Below are 26,589 nucleotides of genomic sequence, written 5' to 3' on the forward strand. Positions count from 1 at the left end.
AATTTACTCCAGATAATAAAAGAATAAAATACTGGCCTCTAAAGTGTTATCTTTATTTGACTCTTTGTGACCCCCATGGACTGTAGCCCACCAGGCTCCTCTATCCATGGAATTCTCCAGGTAAGAATACTGGAGTGGGTTGCCATTTCCTTCTCCAGGGCATCTTCCCAACTCAGGGATTGAACCTGGGTCTCCTGCATTGCATTGCATGCTTTACCGTATGAGCTACTAGGGAAGCCCACAGTGTTCTGTTTGTTTAGATGTTTGTTTAAATGACCAGGAAAGAACTGAGGGAAACCTAGTGAGTGACTGTGTTGGTAAGTAGCCTTAATAACTTGCTTTTTAAACATTTAAGCTATTCCATGAGGGTGAACAACAACAACAAAAAGAATAAATTAAAGAGGGAATAATATATGGTGCCTCTATTCATTTAAACTAACTTCCTTCCTAAAATGTATTGACATCTTGTCTAGTCTTACGCAATCAAGATCAAAATAACTTGAGTCCTATCTACAATTAACAAATGCAAAACACTTGCAAATGGAATTGCTATGTGAATAAATTATAATAAAATTATTGACATTTATGGGTTTTGTATTATTAGAATTATTTTTAATGTTCTGAATTATAACAAGTGAGAATATAGGATTAGGTGATGTCTTGGTTTCAATTCTGAAATTTAAGGATGTATTATCTTAGATGTAATAACTACATGGTTTATGAGATATGAAGACAATTTATTTGACTTTTTGTTTAACTTTGTACATTCCTCAGAGTCGGACATGACTGAAGTGACTTAGCAGCAGCAGCAGCAATTACTGTGATATTAAATCTGAAGATTATTATGAATATAAAAGTGATTTTAGGTGAATTTATAATTTTATTACATATAGGTAGAAATTATTACTTTGGAGATGTCTTTTACTGTATAACATGTGATCATTGTTATTATTGCTCTGTGTGACCATGTGTTAGTCACTCAGTCATGTCCAACTCTGCAACCTCATGGACTGTAGCCTGCCAGACTCTTCTGTCCATGGAATTTTCTGGGCAAGAATACTGGCATGAGTAGCCATTCCCTTCTCCAGGAGATTAATTTATTTATATTCCATTAACTGAAACTCAGTCACATGCCCACAGGAAGCTGAAATATGTAATTGAGTGTGACCAGGAAAGAAAAAAAGGAGAACATGCAATTTAGTAAATAGCTTTCCCTAAATTCCATATTTCTGATCATGAGTTAGCCATGTGCATCCTTTTTCCTGCCTGCCCAGTAGGGAAATCCTAAAGTTCTCCATCTCCAAAGTCATGGTTCTCAAGCCAGTACACAATCAGTGGTTCCTTGAGGTTTACAGATAATGAAATTTACCTACTATTCCCAGCCTCACCTGGCTTCTAATAAATAATAGTGAAGCAAAGGACAACTGCTTCATATCTCCGATAATTGTTCCCATTTAGAGGCAAGATGGGAAACACAGTGGGATCATGGATCCATGTTGTACAGGAGACCACTGAGAAGGCCCATTATAGTGACAGTAGGAGTTTCTTGCTTAGCCTCTAATTATGGTCTTTTTGGAGAAATTCCCTTCTCTGCCTTCTGGATGACTCCTCTTCCGGGTCACCTATGAAGTGCGTTACATATCCACAGTTTGTCTTCTTATGGCAACACTCTGTTGGTTTAAGTTTAGAGGGCCAAGGATTGATTGGTTTTCATTCACAGATGTTTTTAAACAAAGTTTCTGGTTTCCCTGTAAATACAATTCCCTCAGAGTTTAGTAACATTTTTACCATTTCCTTTTAGTTCCACCTGCCAGTAATCACACCTCAATTTCTTTCCTAGACATGGTTCTCAAGTCTGCTTTCTCTATAAACATCAGACCTCCTATGTCTCTCTATAGTGGCTGCCTCCAGGTGATCTGGAACAATAGCTTCAGGTGAGAAAGGAACATTCTTGATCTGCTCTTGATCCCCTCCTCCATTTTAAAACTGAGAGGTCTTAATGAGCACTTTTTTCTTCAAGATCTCATTAATTTTTTTTTTTTCTGCTATTTGGTATTTAGAAGTCGCCTTTTCCACACTTGTTCCCAAATTACTGGGCCCTCTAATCCCTCGTGGTTTTGCTTGTTAACTGGCTAGTTCTTGCCTGACTTCATCTTTATCCTGCAGCTCCTTCCTGGAAGCAGTGAGGGACACCTTCCAGGCCCCACTCTGGGGAACGCTAACGTCTATAATAGACCCCACCAATGTACATGATTTGGTCACAGTAGAATTTCATTTCTTTTTCAGTAGAGTACAATGAGGGTGAGAACTAAAATGTTGCCTGCCCTATCAGTGAACAAAGGATATTGCAGCCATCAAGTCATTACATTACAGCCGCAGGATGGTGAGCCCTGAGGGAACTCAGGATGGAGGCAAATGGGCTGGCCAAGCCCACCTCGCAGGCAGCCACAGCAGCCACCCCTGATGGTGTACCTGAGGAAGCTGGGGATGAGAAAGCACAGGGTGCTGGCCCCAGATGGCTGAAGTGCGTAACAAAGGAGTGATTTCAGTGAACCCGGGCTCCTGCATCTTCCCCTACATAGACAAGTGCTAAATTTCTTAAACTTGACACGTCTGGTTCTCTTTTATTAACAATAATCATGTTATGTTCCAACTTGGTCTTTTGTCACAAAAAAAACTTCTCCTTATCCTGGATCCCCGATTTGCCTTTTTGGAGCAGTCTCTTAGAGCTATTAGGTACGCTGTCTTTACTCTCAATTTGTAGATTATGCATTTTTTCAGTCGACAGTAGTAGTACGTAAGTGAGATAATACCCTCCTCCATCCCAAGCAGATCAGGATTCTGTGTCCTTACAAATATATCCTAGGGTTTGTCGGGGGATTGTTTCCCTTCTAGCCAACTGGAAGGGGAAAAAGAACACAGGGAGATTTTTTTAGTGTGCAGGTCTGGAGTGGCACACATCACTTCCGTTCATATTCTACTGGCAATAATTCAGTGAAATGTTTGACTTGAAGCTAGGAAATATAGTGCCAGGAAGAAACGGAGAATATGGATTTTGGTTGGTAGGTTGCATTCTGTGCTGCTACTGCTAAGTCGCTTCAGTCGTGTTCCACTCTGTGCGACCCCATAGACGGCAGCCCACCAGGCCCCGCCATCCCTGGGATTCTCCAGGCAAGAACGCTGGAGTGGGTTGCCATTTCCTCCTCCAATGCATGACAGTGAAAAGTGAAAGTGAAGTCGCTCAGTCGTGTCTGACTCTTAGCGACCCCATGGACTGCAGCCTACCAGGCTCCTCCGTCCATGGGATTTTCCAGGCAAGAGTACTGGAGTGGGGTGCCATTGCCTTCTCCCACATTCTGTGCTACAATATTTAAATTCAATAACAAGAATAGGATTTGAAAGATATGTTATGGATTAAATCAAACAGTGCATATAATGTAGTATACAAGAGGAAAAAATTTTCTTCTACCCTTACAGGCTCTTCTTGCTGGTCTAAGAATTAATATAAGACAGACTGACAGGTGACACTCAAACAAAAGTTTATAGCACGCATACATGGGAGACCCAGGAAAACAGAGTAGCTCATCAAAATGACTGAAACTCTCAACTTAAATACCATATTCAGCTCTATAACAGGGTGGTTTAATTGAGCCTTGATAGTATTTGATAAAATGAATGTTGCCAAGAAAAACATTTGGGAAATTTAATTACCAGCAATTGTATTTGAAATAATTTTGTAATTTTTATATTTTTTGATAATTTATTTGAAGTAATTTTATATTTTTTTCCAAAATCTAATGGGAATAACATACTTCCCTGTTGGCTCAGACGGTGAAGAATCTGCCTGCAATATGGGAGACCTGTATTTGATCCCTGGGCTGGGAAGATCCCCTGGAGAAGGGAATGGTTACCCACTCCAGTGTTCTGCCCTGGCAAATTCCATGGACAGAGGAGCCTAGTAGACTACAGTCCATGGGGTTGCAAAGAGTTGGACACAACTGAGCGACTTTCATTCACTCAATGGAAATAATTTTGGGAACAGTTACAGACTTTATTTTCTTGGGCTCCAAAGTCACTGCAGATGGTGACTGCAGCCATGAAATTAAAAGATGCTTGCTCCTTGGAAGCAAGCTATGACAAGCCTAGACAGTATATTAAAAAACAGAGACATCACTTTGCTGATTTGTCCGTCTAGTCAAAGCTATGGTTTTTCCAGTAGTCATGTATGGATGTGAGTGAGATTGGACCATAAAGAAGGCTGAGCGCTGAAGAATTGATGCTTTCAAACTGTGGTATTGGACAAGACTCCTGAGAATCCCCTGGACTGCAGGGAGATAAAACCAGTCAATCCTAAAGGAAATCAATCCTGAATATTCATTGGAAGGACTGATGCTGAAGCTGAAGTTCCTGTACTTTGGCCATCTGATGAGAAGAGCTGACTTATTGGAAAAGACCCTGATGCTGATGGGAAAGATTGAAGGCAGGAGGAGAAGGGGGCGACAGAGGATGAGATGGTTGGATGACATCACGGACTCAATGGACATGAGTTTGAACAAGTTCCAGGAGATGGTGAAGGACAGGGAAGCCTGGTGTGCTGCAGTCCATGGGGTCGCAAAGATTCAGACACAACTGAGCAACTGAACTGAACTGAATGGGAATGAGTCAAATGAATTTTTATCCATTGCTTTAAAAGCAAATTTTATGAAATGAATTATTCCTGTAGCTTTTAGACAGTCCTTTTGATTTTTTAGGACTTCATCATAATTATTTTTTTTCTTTTGCAGCAGGCATCTTGGAGATCAAAGATGGGCAGAAAAGATGCCTCCACTATAAAACTTCCTGTTGATCAGTACAGAAAGCAAATTGGTAAGCAATGAATCCCCTTTGATACATTCTTATGAATTAAGATGAAGAAAAAAAAGCAGTTGTGTGCGATATTAACAAAATAACTTTTTCCTCATACATATGATGCACAGAATATGAGTAACAAGGGAATGCACAGAGGTTTTAAAGAACAAAAATAAGCGCAGCCTTATTTATCTATAAAGAAATACATTTTTGTACTTAGGATTTTTTGAAGCTCTTACAATTTTTATTGACTTGGTAAAAGCAAAAATACTTCTATTTTTATTCTTAAGGCTGTGTGCTTGTATGTAGTCAGTAATTTTAATATTATCATGTTTATTTCTTGTTATCCTTATGAAATCTTTCAGTTCTGTTGATGACTCTTGGTGGCAATAATGTGATAGCCTCAAAATTCTCCATTAAAATTTAACCTTAGTAAAATGGTGAACTAGAGAGAAGTCCAGTCATCAGCATAGAAAGATAAAAGGAATCTTCTCTGATTGAGACTGTGCTCTAAGTGCAGGATTTCCTACCCAATCTTTTCAATAATGCATGGAGTATTTACAAAAAATTACCTACATACTAGGTCACAATCAAGTCTCCTCAACTTTATAGAAGCAATATCCTACAACTAAAACTTTGAACAGTGTAGTAAATTAGAAATCGGTTAAAAGTAAAAAAGTTAACTTCTACGCCCCCCATCACCCTCTCTTCTTACATGTTCCTTCCTGTTCTCACCTGTTCCCATCCCTTTGGAAATTAGAAAGTAATTACAATAATAATTAGTTTAAAAAACTCTTCTAAATAACTAACAGATAAACAAAGAAGTTGCAAGTCAGAAAATAAGTAGAAGTAATTGATACCAAAAGACTATATACCTCTTTTATAAATATGATACATAAAGTATACTCCTAAAGGAAAAGATATTTCTGCAAAACAAAGAAGATGCAGACAAAGGGAAAATATTTAAAATTTATAACTAATTAAAAATTTACCTGTCGAAAGATGAAACCCTGCATGTGTGTACGCTAAGTTGCTTCAGTCGTGTCCAACTCTTTGCAACCCTGTGGACCATAGCCTGCCAAGCTTCATGAGGTTCTCTAGACAAGAATACTAGAGTGCGTTGTCATGCCCTTCTCCAGATCTTCCCGACTCGGAGTGAACCCACCTGTCTTATGTATCCTGCATTGGCATGTGGGTTCTTTACCACTAACACCACCTGGGAAGCCCTAAATAAAGTCCTACTATAAATAAATAAAATAATCTGGAAACCCAATGGTGAAATGGGCAGAAAATATGAGAAGCCAATTCATATAAATGGAACTCTAAATACATAAATAAAAACAAACGACTATACGTTAAAAGGGATTTCCAGGTGGCAGTAGTGGTAAAGACCCTGCTTGCCAATTCAGAAGATTTAAGAGATGCAGATTTGATCCCTGGGTCAGGAAGATCCCCTGGAAGAGGGCATGGCAACGCACTTCAGTATTCTTGCCTAGAGAAATCCATGGACAGAGGAGCCTAGTGGGCTACAACCCATAGGGCTGCAAAAAGTCGAACATGACTGAAGCGACTTACTGCTTTGGAGATGCCTTTTACTGTATAATATGTGATCATTGTTATTATTGCTGTGTGTGACCATGGGTTAGTCACCAAGTCATGTCCAATCTGCAGCCCCATGGACTCTAGCCTGCCAGGTTCCTCTGTCAATGGAATTGTATTGCATATATTAAAATAAAACATACAATCAAAAGTCTTATGAAAAGATCTCATTCATCTAATTGATAACTGAAAAATAAAAAAAATTCTGGCTATATTATCTCTTGAGAGAAATTTTATATTTGATTTTTTATATCCTCCCTTCACTTATGGGATGCTGTATCAATAATAGTGTGGAGTGTTATATTATTTATGTATTTAAAGAGAAGGACTGACTTACCAGGTTGAAGTTTGATCAAATGGGATGTGCGAAACCACATGAATAAAGAATGAACATATTTGGGAACAATTCATATCCAACTCTTAAGCAATTGTTAGAATTTTGACAAGTGTATATATCCATGTAACCATATATGCCAATCAAAATGCAGAACATTTCTATCCTCTCAAATAGTTCCAATGTCTCTATCCCACCCTCCCATATGCAACCACTGTTCTGATTTCTGTCATCATTGATAATAGAAAAAATAAAGCATCTGCTAGGATTTTTATTGAAACTGAATTATATCTCATAATCCATTTTTAAAAGTAAACATACTAAAAATCTCTAAAGTATTCTGTTCTATAATCATTGCATATTTTCCTTTGATTTAGTTATATTCATATGTGTAAGAGCAAAGAAAAAATAAGACAGAGAAAGTAACATAATTGTAAGGTCTCATTCCTCTTCTTATACTAAATTATTCTGAGGATTCTGTTATGCATTACTGTTATTCAATCACTTGGTCCTGTCCGACTCTTTGTGATTCCATGGACTGCAGCATGCCAGATTTCCCTGTCGTTCACCATCTCCCAGAGCTTGCTCATACTCATGTCCATTGAGTTGGTGATGCCATCCAACCATCTCATCCTCTGTCAGCCCTTTCTCCTCCTGTCTTCAGTCTTACTGAGAATCAGATCTTCTCTAATGAGTCAGCTCTTTGCATCAGGTGGCCAAAGTATTGGAGCTTCAGCTTCAGCATCAGTTCTTTTTTTTTTTTTTTAATTTTTATTTTATTTTTAAACTTTACATAATTGTATTAGTTTTGCCAAATATCGAAATGAATCCACCACAGGTATACATGTGTTCCCCATCCTGAACCCTCCTCCCTCCTCCCTCCCCATACCATCCCTCTGGGTCGTCCCAGTGCACTAGCCCCAAGCATCCAGTATCGTGCATCGAACCTGGACTGGCAACTCGTTTCTTACATGATATTTTACATGTTTCAATGTCATTCTCCCAAATCTTCCCACCCTCTCCCTCTCCCACAGAGTCCATAAGACTGTTCTATACATCAGTGTCTCTTTTGCTGTCTCGTACACAGGGTTATTGTTACCATCTTTCTAAATTCCATATATATGCATTATTATACTGTATTTATGTTTTTCCTTCTGGCTTACTTCACTCTGTATAATAGGCTCCAGTTTCATCCACCTCATTAGAACTGATTCAAATGTATTCTTTTTAATGGCTGAGTAATACTCCATTGTGTATATGTACCACTGCTTTCTTATCCATTCATCTGCTGATGGACATCTAGGTTGCTTCCATGTCCTGGCTATTATAAACAGTGCTGCGATGAACATTGGGGTACACGTGTCTCTTTCCCTTCTGGTTTCCTCAGTGTGTATGCCCAGCGGTGGGATTGCTGGATCATAAGGCAGTTCTATTTCCAGTTTTTTAAGGAATCTCCACATTGTTCTCCATAGTGGCTGTACTAGTTTGCATTCCCACCAACAGTGTAAGAGGGTTCCCTTTTCTCCACACCCTCTCCAGCATTTATTATTTGTAGACTTTTGGATGGCAGCCATTCTGACTGGTGTGAAATGGTACCTCATAGTGGTTTTGATTTGCATTTCTCTGATAATGAGTGATGTTGAGCATCTTTTCATGTGTTTGTTAGCCATCTGTATGTCTTCTTTGGAGAAATGTCTATTTAGTTCTTTGGCCCATTTTTTGATTGGGTCGTTTATTTTTCTGGAGTTGAGCTGTAGGAGTTGCTTGTATATTTTTGAGATTAGTTGTTTGTCAGTTGCTTCATTTGCTATTATTTTCTCCCATTGTGAAGGCTGTCTTTTCACCTTGCTAATAGTTTCCTTTGATGTGCAGAAGCTTTTAAGGTTAATTAGGTCCCACTTGTTTATTTTTGATTTTATTTCCAATATTCTGGGAGGTGGGTCATAGAGGATCCTGCTGTGATGTATGTCAGAGAGTGTTTTGCCTATGTTCTCCTCTAGGAGTTTTATAGTTTCTGGTCTTACGTTTAGATCTTTAATCCATTTTGAGTTTACTTTTGTGTATGGTGTTAGAAAGTGTTCTAGTTTCATTCTTTTACAAGTGGTTGACCAGATTTCCCAGCACCACTTGTTAAAGAGATTGTCTTTAATCCATTGTATATTCTTGCCTCCTTTGTCAAAGATAAGGTGTCCATATGTGCGTGGATTTATCTCTGGGCTTTCTATTTTATTCCATTGATCTATATTTCTGTCTTTGTGCCAGTACCATACTGTCTTGATAACTGTGGCTTTGTTGTAGAGCCTGAAATCAGGTAGGTTGATTCCTCCAGTTCCATTCTTCTTTCTCAAGATCGCTTTGGCTATTCGAGGTTTTTTGTATTTCCATACAAATTGTGAAATTATTTGTTCTAGCTCTGTGAAGAATACTGTTGGTAGCTTGATAGGGATTGCATTGAATCTATAAATTGCTTTGGGTAGTATACTCATTTTCACTATATTGATTCTTCCAATCCATGAACATGGTATCTTTCTCCATCTATTAGTGTCCTCTTTGATTTCGTTCACCAGTGTTTTATAGTTTTCTATATATAGGTCTTTAGTTTCTTTAGGTAGATATATTCCTAAGTATTTTATTCTTTCCGTTGCAATGGTGAATGGAATTGTTTCCTTAATTTCTCTTTCTGTTTTCTCATTATTAGTGTATAGGAATGCAAGGGATTTCTGTGTGTTGATTTTATATCCTGCAACTTTACTATAGTCATTGATTATTTATAGTAATTTTCTGGTGGAATCTTTAGGGTTTTCTATGTAGAGGATCATGTCATCTGCAAATAGTGAGAGTTTTACTTCTTCTTTTCCAATTTGGATTTCTTTTATTTCTTTTTCTGCTCTGATTGCTGTGGCCAAAACTTCCAAAACTATGTTGAATAGTAATGGTGAAAGTGGGCACCCTTGTCTTGTTCCTGACTTTAGAGGAAATGCTTTCAATTTTTCACCATTGAGGATAATGTTTGCTGTGGGTTTGTCATATATAGCTTTTATTATGTTGAGGTATGTTCCTTCTATTCCTGCAAATGGATGTTGAATTTTGTCAAAGGCTTTCTCTGCATCTATTGAGATAATCATATGGTTTTTATTTTTCAATTTGTTAATGTGGTGTATTACATTGATTGATTTGCGGATATTGAAGAATCCTTGCATCCCTGGGATAAAGCCCACTTGATCATGGTGTATGATCTTTTTAATGTGTTGTTGGATTCTGATTGCTAGAATTTTGTTAAGGATTTTTGCATCTATGTTCATCAGTGATATTGGCCTGTATTTTTCTTTTTTTGTGGGATCTTTGTCAGGTTTTGGTATTAGGGTGGTGGTGGCCTCATAGAATGAGTTTGGAAGTTTACCTTCCTCTGCAATTTTCTGGAAGAGTTTGAGCAGGATAGGTGTTAGCTCTTCTCTAAATTTTTGGTAGAATTCAGCTGTGAAGCTGTCTGGACCGGGGCTTTTGTTTGCTGGAAGATTTTTGATTACAGTTTCAATTTCCGTGCTTGTGATGGGTCTGTTAAGATTTTCTATTTCTTCCTGGTCGAGTTTTGGAAAGTTGTACTTTTCTAAGAATTTGTTCATTTCTTCCACGTTGTCCATTTTATTGGCATATAATTGTTGATAGTAGTCTCTTATGATCCTTTGTATTTCTGTGTTGTCTGTTGTGATCTCTCCATTTTCGTTTCTAATTTTGTTGATTTGATTTTTCTCCCTTTGTTTCTTGATGAGTCTGGCTAATGGTTTGTCAATTTTATTTATCCTTTCAAAGAACCAGCTTTTGGTTTTGTTGATTTTTGCTATGGTCTCTTTTGTTTCTTTTGCATTTATTTCTGCTCTAATTTTTAAGATTTCTTTCCTTCTACTAACCCTGGGGTTCTTCATTTCTTCCTTTTCTAGTTGCTTTAGGTGTAGAGTTAGGTTATTTATTTGACTTTTTTCTTGTTTCTTGAGGTGTGCCTGTATTGCTATGAACTTTCCCCTTAGGACTGCTTTTACCGTGTCCCACAGGTTTTGGGTTGTTGTGTTTTCATTTTCATTCGTTTCTATGCAAATTTTGATTTCTTTTTTGATTTCTTCTGTGATTTGTTGGTTATTCAGCAGCATGTTGTTCAGCCTCCATATATTGGAATTTTTAATAGTTTTTCTCCTGTAATTGAGATCTAATCTTACTGCATTGTGGTCAGAAAAAATGCTTGGAATGATTTCTATTTTTTTGAATTTACCAAGGCTAGCTTTATGGCCCAGGATGTGATCTATCCTGGAGAAGGTTCCATGTGCACTTGAGAAAAAGGTGAAATTCATTGTTTTGGGATGAAATGTCCTATAGATATCAATTAGGTCTAACTGGTCTATTGTATTGTTTAAAGTTTGTGTTTCCTTGTTAATTTTCTGTTTAGTTGATCTATCCATAGGTGTGAGTGGGGTATTAAAGTCTCCCACTATTATTGTGTTATTGTTAATTTCTCCTTTCATACTTGTTAGCATTTGTCTTACGTACTGTGGTGCTCCCGTGTTGGGTGCATATATATTTATAATTGTTATATCTTCTTCTTGGATTGATCCTTTGATCATTATGTAGTGACCTTCTTTGTCTCTTTTCACAGCCTTTGTTTTAAAGTCTATTTTATCTGATATGAGTATTGCTACTCCTGCTTTCTTTTGGTCCCTATTTGCATGGAAAATCTTTTTCCAGCCCTTCACTTTCAGTCTGTATGTGTCCCCTGTTTTGAGGTGGGTCTCTTGTAGACGACATATGTAGGGGTCTTGTTTTTGTATCCATTCAGCCAGTCTTTGTCTTTTGGTTGGGGCATTCAACCCATTTACGTTTAAGGTAATTACTGATAAGTACGATCCCGTTGCCATTTACTTTATTGTTTTGGGTTCGAGTTTATATACTGTTTTTGTGTTTCCTGTCTAGAGAATATCCTTAAGTATTTGTTGGAGAGCTGGTTTGGTGGTGCAGAAATCTCTCAGCTTTTGCTTGTCTGAAAAGCTTTTGATTTCTCCTTCATACTTGAATGAGATCCTTGCTGGGTACAATAATCTGGGCTGTAGGTTATTTTCTTTCATCATTTTAAGTATGTCTTGCCATTCCCTCCTGGCTTGAAGAGTTTCTATTGAAAGATCAGCTGTTATCCTTATGGGAATTCCCTTGTGTGTTATTTGTTGTTTTTCCCTTGCTGCTTTTAATATTTGTTCTTTGTGTTTGATCTTTGTTAATTTGATTAATATGTGTCTTGGGGTGTTTCTCCTTGGGTTTATCCTGTTTGGGACTCTCTGGGTTTCTTGGACTTGGGTGATTATTTCCTTCCCAATTTTAGGGAAGTTTTCCACTATTATCTCCTCAAGTATTTTCTCATGGTCTTTCTTTTTGTCTTCTTCTTCTGGAACCCCTATGATTCGAATGTTGTAGTGTTTGATATTGTCCTGGAGGTCTCTGAGATTGTCCTCATTTCTTTTAATTTGTTTTTCTTTTATCCTCTCTGATTCATTTATTTCTACCATTCTATCTTCTAATTCACGAATCCTATCTTCTGCCTCTGTTATTCTACTATTTGTTGCCTCCAGAGTGTTTTTAATTTCATTTATTGCATTATTCATTATATATTGACTCTTTTTTATTTCTTCTAGGTCCTTGTTAAACCTTTCTTGCATCTTCTCAATCCTTGTCTCCAGGCTATTTGTCTGTGATTCCATTTTAGTTTCAAGATTTTGGATCAATTTCACTATCATTATTTGGAATTCTTTATCAGGTAGATTCCCTATCTCTTCCTCTTTGGTTTGGTTTGGTGGGCATTTATCCTGTTCCTTTATCTGCTGAGTATTCCTCTGTCTCTTCATCTTGTTTAAATTGCTGAGTTTGGGGTGTCCTTTCTGTATTCTGGCAGTTTGTGGAGTTCTCTTTATTGTGGCGTTTCCTCACTGTGTGTGGCTTTGTACAGGTGGCTTGTCAAGGTTTCCTGGTTAGGGAAGCTTGTGTCGGTGTTGTGGTGGGTGGAGCTGTATTTCTTCTCTCTGGAGTGCAATGAAATGTCCAGTAATGACTTATGAGATGTCTATAGTTTTGGGGTGACTTTGGGCAGCCTGTATCTTGAAGCTCAGGGCTGTGTTCCTTTGTTGCTGGAGAATTTGCTTGGTATGTCTTGCCCTGGAACTTATTGGCCCTTGTGTAGTGCTTGGTTTCAGTGTCGGTATGGAGGCATTTGATGAGCTCCTGTCAATTAATGTTCCTTGGAGTCAGGAGTTCCCTGGAGTCAGGGTTTGGACTTAAGTCTCCTGCTTCCGGTTATCGGTCTTATTTTTACAGTAGTTTCAAAACTTCTCCTTCTATACAGCACCATGGATAAAACATCTACATTAAAGATGAAAAGTTTCTCTACGGTGAGGGTCACTCAGAGAGGTTCACAGGGTTACATGGAGAAGAGAAGAGGGAGGAGGGAGTTAGAGGTGACCCAAATGAGATGAGGTGAATCAATAGTGGAGAGAGTGGGCTAGCCAGTAGTCACTTCCTTATGTGCACTCCACAACTGGACCACTCAGAGATGTTCACGGAGTTATACAGAGAAGAGAAGAAGGAGGAAGGTGACAGAGGTGGCCAGAAGGATAAAAGGGGGGAATGAAAAGGAGGGAGACAGATCCAGCCAGTAATCAGTTCCCTAAGTGTTCTCCACCGTCTGGAACACACAGAAATTCACAGAGTTGGGTAGAGTAGAGAGGGATTAGGGAGGAGACACAGGCGACCTGGTGGAGAAAAAGGAGAGTCCAAAGGGAGAGAGAGCAGTCAAGCCAGTAATCTCGCTCCCTAGTGAAAAATGGGTCCTGAAGATTGGGTTCTTAAAGGTACAAAATTGGTAACAAATACATAAAAGCAAAAATTAAAAATCTAGAGTAGAGTTTGGAATTTCAAAAATACGATGTTAAAGAAAAGAAGAAGGAAAAGAAAGAGAGAAAAAACGAACAAACAAAAACAAGGTTGTGAAAATTATAAAGAAAGTACAGGTACAAAATTGATAACTAATACCAAAAAGCAAAAATTAAAAATCTACAGTAGAGTTTGGAATTTCAAAAATACAATGTTAAAAAAAAAGAAGAAGAAAAATAAAGAGAGAAAACAAACAAACAAAAACAAACAATGTTACAAAAATTATAAAGAAAATACAGGTACAAAATTGATATCAAATACCAAAAAGCATAAATTAAAAATCTAGAGTAGAGTTTGGAATTTCAGATATACAATGTTATATAAAAGAAGAAGAGAAAGAAACAGAGAAGAAGAAGAAAAAAAAAGTCACAGAAATTATATAAAAAAAACTATAGGTACAAAATTGATAACATATACCAAAAAGCGAAAATTAAAAATCTAGAGTAGAGTTTGGAATTTCAAAAATACAATGTTAAAAAAAAGAAGAAAAAAAAAAAAAAAGGTCAAAAAATTACAAAATATATATATATGAAGTTTGCTGAAGAAGAAAAGAGGGTCTTTTTTTTTTTTTTTTTTGCAAAGTAATAGGTTATAAAAGTGAAAATTAAAGGAACAATAGAGGACTTAAATTTTTTTTTTTAATTAAAAAAAAAAAGAAAGAATGATCGTAAAAATAATAAAAATATATCTAGGACTTTCTTGGTTTTGTTGTGGGTGTTGTGGGTTCAGTTCATTTTTGGCTAGTTCCTTGGTCAGACTTATATTTCTCAAGATCTATAGGCCCCTTCCTATGTAGTCCGTAGTAACCACAGGGTTTTGATCTATTGCCTGTAGCTTCCAAGGCGTTTCCCTCTGTTATATCTTCTTCTGTTTGCTAGTCTCTTCAGTATCTGGTTTCCGCCCTGACACAAAGGGGATGGTAGAGGACACTTTTTTTTTTTTTTTAGGCTTACTTGTTCAGTCGCGCTGTGGGGAGGGAGGGAGGGATGCCGCAAACAAATAACACTGGCGTGGGCTCGCAGTGCCTCAGCCACCCTGGGTCTGCCCCTGCTCACGGCGCGTGTAGCCACCCTGCCCACACTGTTCGGGCTCTAGGTTGTTCCGCCAGGAACAATCCGAGGCCGGCCCTGGGTTGCATGCACCTCCCAGGTCCAAGCCGCTCAGGTTCAGGCACTCGGGTAGTCCTCAGAGGCGCAGACTCAGTTGGGCCTGCATTTTGTGCTCTTCCAAGGTCCGAGCAGCTCAGGTGATGAGGTGTTTGGCGAGCGCCAATGCTGCGACTTATCGCCTCCCCGCCACTCGGTTATTTGGGTGTAAAACCGGCGCACCTTCTCAGGCAGATGTTGACCATCCAGACCCCCAAGAAGTTTTAGTTAGCAAAGAAGCCTGCTTACAGTTTTATAGATAATGTCTCTCTGGGGCTGCGATTGCCCCCTTCCAGCTCTGGCTGCCTGTCACCGGAGGGGGAAGGTCTGCAGCCGGCTATCTCTGTTCAGTCCTTTGTTCCGTGCGCGGGCCTGGCGGTCTTAGGTTAGGGCTGGCTTTTCGCGTGGTAGATATCCCACAGTCTGGTTTGCTAGCCCAAATTATTTCGCTCAGAGAGCGCTCAGGGTATTCAGGCCAGATTCTTACTCTCAGCGATGCAGCCCGCGCCGCGCCTCTCTGCCCAGCCCCCGCTTGGTAATGGCGGATGCAGGCGTCTGTGCTGCTTCTCCACTGGGGGAGTTACCATAGAGCTCGCAATCTGCGAGTTTTAATTGTTTATTTATTTTTTCTCCCTGTTATGTTGCCCTCTGTGCTTCCAAAGCTCGGCACAGATTCGGCAGTGAGAAGGTTTCCTGGTGTTTGGAAACTTCTCTCTTTTTAAGATTCCCTTCCCGGGACGGAACTCCATCCCTCCCTCTTTTGTCTCTTTTTTTTGTCTTTAATATTTTTTCCTACCTCCTTTCGAAGAGTTGGGTTGCTTTTCTGGGTGCCTGATGTCCTCTGCCGGCATTCAGAAGTTGTTTTGTGGAATTTACTCGACGTTTAAATGCTCTTTTGATGAATTTGTGGGGGAGAAAGTGTTCTCCCCGTCCTACTCCTCCGCCATCTTGGCTCCTCCCCCCAGCATCAGTTCTTCCAATGAATATTCAGGACTGATTTCCTTTAGGATTGACTGGTTGGATCTCCTTGCAGTCCAAGGGACTCTTAAGAGTTTTTTTCCAACATCACAGTTCAATACATCAATTCTTTGGTGCTCAGCTTTCATTATAGTCCAATTCTCACATCCATACATGACCACTGGAAAAACCATAGCCTTGACTAGACGGACCTTTGTCAGCAAAGTGATATCTCTGCTTTTTAATATGCTGTCTAGGTTTGTCAAGCTTTTCTTCCAGGGAGCAAAGCATCTTTCAATTTCATGGCTTCAGGCACCATTTACAGTGATTTTGGAGCCCAAGAAAATAAAGTCTGTCACTGTTTCTATTGTTTCCCCATCTATTTGCCAGGAAGTGGTGGATGCCATGATCTTAGTTTTTTGAATGTTGAGTTTTAAGCCAGCTTGTTCACTCTCCTCTTTCACTTTCATCAAGAGGCTCTTTAGTTCCTCTTTGCTTTCTGCCATAAGACTGATGTCATCTGCATATCTGAGGTTATTGATATTTCTCCCAGCAATATTGATTCTTGCTTGTGCTTCATCTTCCCCAGCATAGAAGTTAAATAAGCTGTGGTACATATACACAATGGAGTATTACTCAGCCATTAAAAAGCATACATTTTAATCAGTTCTAATGAGGTGGATGAAACTGGAGCCTATTATACAGAGTGAAGTAAGCCAGAAAGAAAAATACCAATACAGTATACTAACACATATATATGGAATTTAGAAAGATGGTAACAATAACCCTGTGTACGAGATAGCAAAAGAGACACTGATGTATAGAACAGTCTTTTGGACTCTGTGGGAGAGGGAGAGGGTGAGATGATTTGGGAGAATAGCATTGAAATATGTATAATATCATATATGAAACGAGTCGCCAGTCCAGGTTTGATGCACGACACTGGATGCTTGGGGCTGGTGCACTGGAATGACCCAGAGGGATGGTATGGGCAGGGAGGAGGGTTCAGGATGGGGAACACATGTATGCCTGTGGCAGATTCATTTCGATATATGGCAGAACCAATACAATATTGTAAAGTTTAAAAATAAAATAAAATAAAAAAAAAGAAGTTAAATAAGCAGGGTGATGATATACAGCCTTGACATACTCCTTTGCCAATTTTGAAATAGTCTATTGTTCCATGTCTGGTTCTAACTGTTGCTTCTTGACCTTCATACAGGTTTCTCAGGAGGTCGTAAGGTGGTCTGGTATTCCCATCTCTTTATGAATTTTCCAGTTTGTTATGATCCACACAGTCAGAGGCTTTAGCACAGTCAATGAGTCAGAAGTAGATGTTTTTCTTAAATTCCCTTGCTTTTTATTTGATTCAACAGATATTGGCAGTTTGATCTCTGGTTCCTCTGCCTTTTCTAAATCCAACTTGAACATCTTAAAATTCTTGTTTCACATACTGTTGAAGCCTAGCTCGAAGGATTTTAAGCATTACCTTACTAACATTTAAGATGAGTGCTATTGTGTGGTAGTTTGAACATTCTTTTGCATTGCTCTTCTTTGGGATTGTAATGAAAACTGACCTTTTTGCAGTCCTGTGTCCACTTGCTGAGTTTTCCAAATTTGCTGGCATATTGAGTGCAGCACTTTCATAGCATCATCTTTTAGGATTTGAAATAGCTCAGCTGGAATTCCATCACCTCCACTAGCTTTGTTCTTAGAGATGCTTCCTAAGGCCCACTTGACTTCGCATTCTAGGATGTCTGGCTCTAGATGAGTGATCACACCATCATGGTTATCCAGGTCATTAAGATCTTTTTTGTATAGTTCTTCTGTGTGTTTTTGCCACCTCTTTTTAATATTTTCTGCTTCTCTTAGGTCTGTATCACTTCTGTCCTTCATTGTGCCCATCTTTGCATGAAATTTTACTTTGGTGTCTTTAATTTTCTTGGACATCTCTAGTCTTTCCCATTCTATTATTTACCTCTATTTCTTTGCATTGATCACTTAGGAAAGCATCCTTATCTGTCCTTGATAATCTTTGGAACTTGGTTTTCAAGATGGCAGAGAAGGATGTGTGCTTCTCTTCTTCTGGGAGAACACCTAGATCAAAACTAGCTGCTAAACAGCTGAAATGGGAATTCTGAGTTCTTGTTTGTGGAGCCAAAGAATGGAATTCACAAATGTGCAAACACTCATGGTAGCTAGTGAATAGGATTTTTAGAGAGAAGGAAAGTACAGAGCTCCCAGCAAAGACACTGAGAGTGGGTACAGAGTCCCCCAAAAGGTAGGGATTACAGCAGTTTTGTATCTTTACCAGTATTAATCTGTACATTTTTGGTTGGCTCCTCTTCTTAAATCATGTTATTTCTATCCAATCAGTTTAAAGGTCAAGATGCTTAGCTTTACATCCTTATATCTTCTCTTGATCCTTGGATTAAGTCATCCCCTGGCCATTTTATAATGGACCAGATGTATGAGTTTAAGATTTATGGTCACCAGTTGTTTTTCCCTCAGGCATATGGAACATAAGTTAATTACTCCCCTTCCCTGGATCTGAGTGCTGATAATTTATCTGACTGAGGACACATTCCAGGAACTCAGGACAAAGGATATAGTAAAACAAGACCTAGGTCTCAGAGTTCTACACTGACTGCCTCAGTTCAGTTCAGTTCAGTCGCTCAGGCGTGTCCGACTCTTTGTGACCCCAGGAATCACAGCACGCCAGGCCTCCCTGTCCATCACCAACTCCTGGAGTTCACTCAGACTCACGTCCATCGAGTCAGTGATGCCATCCAGCCATCTCATCCTCTGTCGTCCCCTTCTCCTCCTGCCCCCAATCCCTCCCAGCATCAGAGTCTTTTCCAATGAGTCAACTCTTCACATGAGGTGGCCAAAGTACTGGAGTTTCAGCTTTAGCAGCATTCCTTCCAAAGAAATCCCAGGACCGATCTCCTTTAGGATGGACTGGTTGGATCTCCTTGCAGTCCAAGGGACTCTCAAGAGTCTTCTCCAACACCACAGTTCAAAAGCATCAATTCTTCGGTGCTCAGCCTTCTTCACAGTCCAACTCTCACATCCTTACATGACCACTGGAAAAACCATAGCCTTGACTAGACGAACCTTTGTTGGCAAAGTAATGTCTCTGCTTTTGAATATGCTATCTAGGTTGGTCATAACTTTCCTTCCAAGGAGTAAGCGTCTGTTAATTTCATGGCTGCAGTCACCATCTGCAGTGATTTTGGAGCCCCCAAAAATAAAGTCTGACACTGTTTCCACTGTTTCCCCATCTATCTCCCATGAAGTAATGGGACCAGATGCCATGATCTTCGTTTTCTGAATGTTGAGCTTTAAGCCAACTTTTTCACTCTCCACTTTCACTTTCATCAAGAGGCTTTTGAGTTCCTCTTCACTCTGCCATAAGGGTGGTGTCATCTGCATATCTGAGGTTATTGATATTTGTCCTGGCAATCTTGATTCCAGCTTGTGTTTCTTCCAGCCCAGCATTTCTCATGATGTACTCTGCATATAAGTTAAATAAGCAGGGTGACAATATACAGCCTTGACGTACTCCTTTTCCTATTTGGAACCAGACTGCCTAGCAATTTCTAACTCACAATCACCCACAGGAAAATGTTGAATCCCACCAAAAAAAAAGAAACCTTACATGCAAAGGCAAAGGAGAAGCAACAAGAAGATGGTAGGAAGGGTGCAACTGAGTATAAAATCAAACTTCGTACCCACCAGAGATGCTTGGAGGGCACAAGTAAAACCTCATGTGCACCAAGACCTAGGGAAATGAGCAGTGACCTCCACAAGAGACTGAGCCAGACCTGCCTTTGGGTGTCTGAGTGTCTCCTGTGGAGCCATGGGTCAGCAGTGGCCTGCAGAGGCTATGGGGGCTCTGGCAGCACCATCCTCAGAGGTGTGGTGTGGGGCATATGTCCTCTTGAAGGAGGTTGTCATTAGCCCCATTATAGAGTCACTGAGCAGGTGACCCATGACCTGGAGAACAATTATACCAAAAAAGTTCTTGCACTGTTGTGAAAGTTCTAGGGCCCACAACAGATTTCCCAACCTGGGAATCCAGCAAAGAGACTGAGAACCAAACCCCCTCCCCCCCCCCCCGCCCCAGGGAATTTGACTTTGAAGGTCAGTGGGATATGATTATGGAACTTCCACAGGACTGGGGAAACAGAGACTTTTGGAGGCAAAAACAAAACCTGTGTGCACTGGGACCCAGGAGAAAGGAGCAGGGATCCCACAAAGGACTGTGCCAGGAGTCTCCAGCAGAGGCGTGGGTCAGCAGTGGCCTGCTGCAGGGTCAGGGACACTGGTAGCAGCAGTCCCGGAAGGTGCAGCGTCCTGGCATAAGTCCTTTTGGAGGAGGTCTCCATTACCCCTACCATAGTTTGGACTCAGGCAAACTACAGGGAGGGAACTCAGCCCCACCCATCAGCAGAAGATTGGATTAAAGACTTACTGAGCATGGCCTTGCCCACCAGAGCAAGACCCAGTTCTTCCCACAGCCAGTCCTCTTATCCTTATCCATCAGAGGACAGACAGAATGAAAACCACAATCACAGAAAACTAACCAAACTGATGACATAGATCATAGCCTTGTCTGACTCAATGAAACTGTGAGCCATGCCATGTAGGGCTACTCAAGACGGAAGAGTCATGGTGGAGAGTTCTGACAAAACGTGGTACATGGGAGATGGGAATGGCAAACGACTTCAGCGTTCCTGCCTTGAGTGCCCCATGAACAGTAAGAAAAGGCAAAGATATGACACTGAAAGATGAACTTCCCAGGTCCATAGGTGCCCAATATGCTACTGAAGAAGAGCAGAAACATAGCTCCAAAGAAATGAAAAGGCTGAGCCCAGTGGAAACAACACCCAGTTGTGGATGTATCTGGTAGTGAAAGTAAAGTCTGATGCTGTAAAGAACAATATTTCATTGGAGCCTGGAATGTTAGGTCCATGAGTCAACGTAAATTGGAAGTATTCAAATAGGAGAAGGCAAAAGTGAGCATCAACATCTTAGGAATCAGTGAACTAAAATGGACAGGAATGGGCAAATTTAATTCAGATGATCATTACATATACTACTGTGGGCAAGAATCCCTTAGAAGAAATGGATTAGCCCTCACAGTCAGCAAAAGAGTCTGAAATAGAGTACTTGGGTGCATTCTCAAAACAACAAAATGATCTCTGTTCGTTTCCAAGACAAACCATTCTATATTATAGTAATCCAAGTCTATGCCCCAACCACTAATGCTGAAGAAGCTGAAACTGAATGGTTCTATGAAGAACCTACAAGATCTACTAGAACTAACACCAAAAAAGATGTCCTTTTCAACAGGGAACTGGAATGAAAAAGTAGAAAGTCAGGAGATACCTGGAGTAACAGGCAAGTTTGGCCTTGGAGTACAAAATGAATCAGGACAAAGGCTAACCAAGTTTTGCTAAGAGAATGCACTGACCATAGCAAACACCCTCTTCCAACAACATGAGAGACAGCTCTACAGATGGTCAATACCAAAATCAGATTGATTATAGAGCTTCTCCACCTTCAGGTGCAGGGCTTCCCTTGTGGCTCAGCTGGTAAAGAATCCAACTGCAATGTGTGAGACCTCGGTTCGATCCCTAGGTTGGGAAGATCCCCTGGAGAAGGGAAAGATTACCCTCTCCAGTACTCTGGCCTGGAGAATTCCATAGACTATATAGTCCATGGGGTACCAAAGAGTCGAACACGACTGAGAAACTTTCTCTTTCACCTTCAGGTCCAATGAATATAGTCAGCAAAAACAAGACCAGAAGCTGACTGTGGCTCAGATCATGAACTCCTTATTGCCAAATTCAGACTTAAAATGAAGAAAGTAGGGAAAACCATTTGGAGAAGGCGATGGCACCCCACTCCAGTACTCTTGCCTGGAAAATCCCATGGACGGAGGAGCCTGGTGGGCCCCAGTCCATGGGGTCGTGAAAGAGTCAGACAGGACTGAGCGACTTCACTTTCACTTTTCACTTTCATGCACTGGAGAACGAAATGGCAACCCACTCCAGTATTGCCTGGAGAATCTCAGGGATGGAGGAGCCTGGTGAGCTGCCATCTATGGGCTTGCACAGAGTCGGACATGACTGAAGTGACTTAGCAGCACCAGCAGCAGAGAAAACCATTAAGCCATTGAGGTATGACCTAAATCAAATCTCATACAGTGGAAGTGACAAATAGATTCAAGGGATTATATCCATAGACAGAGTACCTGAATAACTATGGATGGAGGTTCATAATATTGTACATGAGATAGATTAACAGGACAAATATCAAACACAAGTTTAGTAACACATTTACATGGGAGAGGCCTGGGAAAAATTAACTCACCCACATGGCTGAAACCCTCACCTTGAATACCATCTTCAGCTAAAAATAAAGAAGGACTTTGGGGTGGTGGTTTGGGATTTCAGAGGAGAGGAAGGCAATTCACATTGGATGGAAGGCAATTCACATTGGATGGAAAGCAAATGTTTGGTAAACAAATGTTTTCTGGGTCCTACAGAGATAATGGGGGCTTCCATGGCTCAGAAGACAGAGTCTGCCTGAGATTCAGAAGACCTAGGTTTGATCCCTGGGTCAGGAAGATCCACTGCAGAAGAGAATGGCAACCCACTCCAGTATTCTTGCCTGGAGAATCCTATGGACAGAGGAGCCTGGTGGGCTACAGTCCATGGGGTCGCAAAGAATCATACATGACTGAGTGACTAAGCAGTCAGACAGGCAGAGATAATGGAACACAAGAGTTCACTCTGATCTTTAGGCACTACTGAGTTTCTCCCACCACACTACACTGCCCAATATATTTTGCAGATATCTCTAGTGATAGCTCTATTCTTAGAGCACATCTTCTATCTAAATTTTTTAAGTAGGAGAAGGTACAAGTTTCTTCCTGAGTGTTTTTGGGCCTTGATTGTTTTCAACTCAAATGATCTGCATGCCAAAAAGACGTTTGGGGTGGTAAATTTTGCTCCCTTACACATATGTATATAAATTGTTGCTTGGTTAGTATTTTTAATGCATTTTCTAGGAAGTTTATTTATATAAGCAACTTACTGCATTATATTTGTAGGAGTCCAAAGTGAAATGCTTGTTTTTTAGTACTAATGCCATTAAATAATGGTATGTCCTTGCAATGTAGAATTAACATCCCTTTATTTTGTCCAAAATTTGAAAAATCATCATTGTTTGAGTTGCCTCTGTAATATAATTGCAAAAGTTTTCCTGAGATTTTTGTTTTTGAGGATGAACTCACTAGTTTCCTCTGTATAGCCCTCAATAATTTTATGAAAAATACTTTTTCAAATATTATTTTTATAGATAATACCTCTTTTTTTTTCTTTAGGTAAATATATGGCATCATTTTATAAGACTAGCTAAGTATAAAGGTATACAGTGCTGATGAGACTCTATTAGATCTGTGTTTTATTGTGTTTCTGGTTTTTGTAATAATTTTCTTTTATCAACTGACTGATTAAAATTATAATGTTATTTTGCTTGTGATCATGTAATTTGTGAGTTTATAAATCTTACAGCTATCAAAATGCAGATGTTTTGTTTACTGGCCTAGCTATTGGAACTTGCTATAGACTTTCATAAGACTCTTGACCCTTGCTTTTGCAAAGAATTTTCTACAGTTATTTGTAATTTATAATATAATAACTAAAAATTGTGTTCATATAGTAGTTGGAAAATGACTCTATGTCAAATTGTAATGTTCTTCTATGTATAATTTTGATAATATGAAAAAAATAAGATTCCAAATAGCTTTTTGCTTTTTTAAGGAAGGGAGAAGGGATTTGAAGCAGTTGATGAGAAATTATTTAAAAATGTTGAAAGAAATATAAAAGTATTGTTGATTAGCAACTTTTATTATTTGTCAGTAATTTTGGCATGCTGTAAATAACTCGTCTTCTAATAATTCATTTGAGTAATTAAATTTAGATTGCAAATTTTTCTTTTCAAATATTTTGACTCTTATCTCTTCGCTTTTCTATTGTATCTTAATTGGTGTGGTCTATATAAATGGACAATAAATTATATATCTTTGTTATAGAGATCAGACAGTGAATAGAACTTGGTATTCATCCCAGACAGAATTATGATTGAATGTATTTGCAAGATTAAAGCACTGAATTTACTTTTTTCTAATTAAAGGCAATTAAAGATTTCCAGACACAAATAAAAGACAATGAATTGAGGAATAAGTGTAGGAGCAAGTCCATTTGCAGGTGAAAAGATGTGCCTTTGAAGCAGAACCAGCTGTATTTTCATTGAAAGAATAACAGTTTAGGAAGCTTTTCTGCATGTGCTTGCTTGATAGCATAATGTACTCATAAGCAGCTTATGCAGTATTCAGAAAATAACAGTGCATTAATTTTTAAAGCAGCAAAGGCAGAGGAAGAGCAGTACTGCCACACGATGATAATGAGTGGGGCTAGTGTAAAGTCTACTGTTCTAAGAAAGGAAAAAATCAGTGGGCTTCTGAAAAATGAACAGTTATAAAACAATAACCGGATATTCACATGATAATGAGCTTAGACAGCAGTATCAACACAGGGCAAAGATGCAGTCTTGTTTCTAGGCAAAACGAAGGAATCAAAAAGCAAAAAGCGGTTAATCTATTCTTTTATTAAACTGAAGAGACTGTAAAACTATGGCATAGTTAACACTGACTATTGCTTTAAGTGTAAAATAATTCACGGCATAAATGTAACTTTTTATGTTGAATTAAATAGAACATATTGATTACTCTGTTCTTTCCTAAATTAATATAATATGAGGAATGGTAAATGATAATATTGAGGTACCAAAATATTTATGATCTTTATTAAATATATGTTCTTATGATTCTTTACAAAAACAGTGCTCATGCTAAAGTTAAATATATTTTAATTATATGGAATAAGAAAGGAACTTTTAACATACATAGCGCCTACTGATTAGAGATTATAAATGAAAATGACTTCTGAAAGTATTCTGTTTAAAAAACAGATATTACACAGATTGTTTGCAAAGTACACATAAATAAAAATTATAAGAATGTATGGCATCATATTTGCTATAAAAAATTCAGGCATACATAATTCAAATATCTTTGGTATAAATGTTTTCTTTTTTAGTTATTATTTTGCTTTTAGTTGATACTTGTGATCCCTATTTAAGACTTGAAGCAGGATATTCTGGTGATTATACATGCTGAGTTTTCAAGTATAAGTTTTCAGTTTGTATTTAACAGCAGAAGTCAGAGACAGAGTAGTTTGCTTTGTTAAAGTTGCTTGAATTGGGAACTGTACACATATTATTGAATGAATCTTAGTTTTCCATCATTGGAAGTAACTTGTGAGACAACCTTTTGGAGCATACAAATTATTAAAATGATCCCAAGGAAAAATATCCTTTCCACCTTGCTCTTAGTTTTGTAAGAGTGTGAGTCAGGGCTGGAGATATCCATGACTCCAGACTGAAACAAGAAATAAACTCTTCTTCTTTTATCTCCTGGAAACAACAGTAATCAATTATACTCTCTCTCTCTCCTCTATTTCTTTCTCTCTCTCATTTTCATGTTATTTCAATTTGACTTTCTGTTCCTTATCATGAAATAATCCTAAGAATATCTAAGAAGATTCTCAAAAGCTACCCAGATATTTTCCAGCCAAACCAGGGGCTGTTGCTTTCCAAGTCTAGGATCTTGAGTTATATTTAGACTTTTATCTTTCTTGTGAGAAAGAAATATTTAAATGTTTATAATGCTGTTTTTGTTTTTCCCTAGAAATTGGTTGTGTAGAGAGGATAGGCATTACACTTTAGGAGAGGAGTAAGCAAGGAATTATAGGTTCAGGTTATTATTGTCAGTCTTGTAGCTGGTCATCGTGGTTTTAATTTATGATCTCCATTCTCAAATATTCATTCTAGATCTTTCTATTTTAGCAAGCTTCTTAATTTGATGAGCACTTTGCCTTCAGTGAGAAAGATAAATCTTCATTCCTGAAGGTTCTAAGTGATTTTTCTTGTTGTAAAGACAGATAGTTGGCCTTGCTATCCATGGGAGATTGGTTCTAGAACCCCCATGGATACTCAAGTCCCTTATAGAAATAAAATGGCAAAATACAGTTGACCGTTGGGCATCATGGGTTTGAACTGCTCAGGTCCACTTATATGAATTTTTTTTTTCCCCAATAAATATATAGTAGAGTACTACAGGATCCTGAGTTGGGTGAATCCATGGATGTGGGACCAGAAGGCTGACAATAAAGTTGTTACTATATTTTTGACTGTGCAGAGAGTCAGTGCCCCAACCCCTGCATTGTTCAAGGGTCCGCTGTATTTGTGAATAACTTATGCACATCCTCCTGTATGCTTTAAATCATCTCTAGATTACAGTTGTGCGGAAACAAAAAACTGAAACTGAAGTCGCTCAGTCATATCCAACTCAATGCGGCCCCATGGACTGTAGCCTGCCAGGCTCCTCCATCCATGGGATTTCCCAGGCAAGAGTACTGGAGTGGGTTGCCATTTCTTTCTCCAGGGTATCTTCCCGACCCAGGGATCTAACTCCCTGGGTCTCCTGCATTGCAGGCAGATGCTTTACCATCTGAGCCATCAGGGAAGCCCTGGTGTTGATGTGTGGCAAAACCAATACAATATTGTAAAGTAGCCTCCAATTAAAATAAATAAATTTAAATTTAAAAG

At 39.0% G+C, this 26,589-nt stretch overlaps 1 protein-coding gene across 8 annotated transcripts in view; it reads left to right on the plus strand.

Annotated features, from left to right (window-relative positions):
- Window positions 1–26,589, plus strand: part of TRIQK (triple QxxK/R motif containing) — a 116,107-nt gene that overhangs the window by 57,686 nt on the left and 31,832 nt on the right. For 4 of the 8 annotated variants that reach the window (XM_027561570.1, XM_027561566.1, XM_027561569.1 and 1 more), the window contains one exon: window positions 4,785–4,866. In XM_027561570.1, the coding sequence (XP_027417371.1) occupies window positions 4,806–4,866 (61 nt within the window). In that variant the 5' untranslated portion in view covers window positions 4,785–4,805. Of the gene's footprint in view, window positions 1–1,840; window positions 1,935–4,784; window positions 4,867–26,589 lie in introns of all 8 variants that reach the window. The other 4 variants (XM_027561573.1, XM_027561571.1, XM_027561568.1 and 1 more) reach the window with 2 other exon arrangements.

Source organism: Bos indicus x Bos taurus, chromosome 14 (genome assembly GCF_003369695.1).
Source record: "Bos indicus x Bos taurus breed Angus x Brahman F1 hybrid chromosome 14, Bos_hybrid_MaternalHap_v2.0, whole genome shotgun sequence".
NCBI lineage: Eukaryota > Metazoa > Chordata > Mammalia > Artiodactyla > Bovidae > Bos > Bos indicus x Bos taurus.